Genomic DNA, 427 nt, shown 5'->3' on the forward strand with positions numbered 1-427 from the left:
GGCAGGGGCAGCTGTGGGGGCAGGGGCAGCTGTGGGGGCAGGGGCAGGCACAGCCCCCGCGCCGTCCCGCTCCGCCCCCGGACCCGCCCGGCGCTCCGGCCCCGCCCCGCTCGGCGGAAGTGTCGCTGCCCCAGTTCCGGCGAGGCGGTGGCGCCGCCGGGACGGCACCGGGCATGGCGCTGTGGCTGCCGCGCTCCCGGGACGGCGGCGCCCCGGAGGAGGAGGGCGAGGAGCGGGCGCAGGGTCCCGCCTGCCGCCAGCGTCTGCCGGAGGTGCAGGTACAGCCGTGCCCCCCCGCGCGGGGCCGGCGGGGCCGCGGGCGCCTCGGCCCTGCGGGGGAGCGGCGGGGGGACGCGGGCACCGCGCGGGCGGGGCGGACGCTGCGGGAGGGCCCGCCCGGCTCCCGGCGGGGACGGGGGGCGGGGGT

General features: G+C 84.8%; 1 protein-coding gene across 1 annotated transcript in view; it reads left to right on the forward strand.

Annotated features, from left to right (window-relative positions):
* Nucleotides 1-150: 150 nt before the first annotated feature.
* The window catches only part of CDC37L1 (cell division cycle 37 like 1), a 13,956-nt gene continuing 13,679 nt past the window's right edge, over nucleotides 151-427 (forward strand). Inside the window, exon 1 of the mRNA XM_027709615.1 lies at nucleotides 151-278. Coding sequence (XP_027565416.1) covers nucleotides 174-278 — 105 coding nt within the window. The 5' untranslated portion in view covers nucleotides 151-173. The remainder of the gene's footprint in view (nucleotides 279-427) is intronic.

Source organism: Neopelma chrysocephalum, unplaced genomic scaffold, assembly GCF_003984885.1.
Source record: "Neopelma chrysocephalum unplaced genomic scaffold, ASM398488v2 Primary Assembly neopelma1_96814, whole genome shotgun sequence".
Taxonomy (NCBI): domain Eukaryota; kingdom Metazoa; phylum Chordata; class Aves; order Passeriformes; family Pipridae; genus Neopelma; species Neopelma chrysocephalum.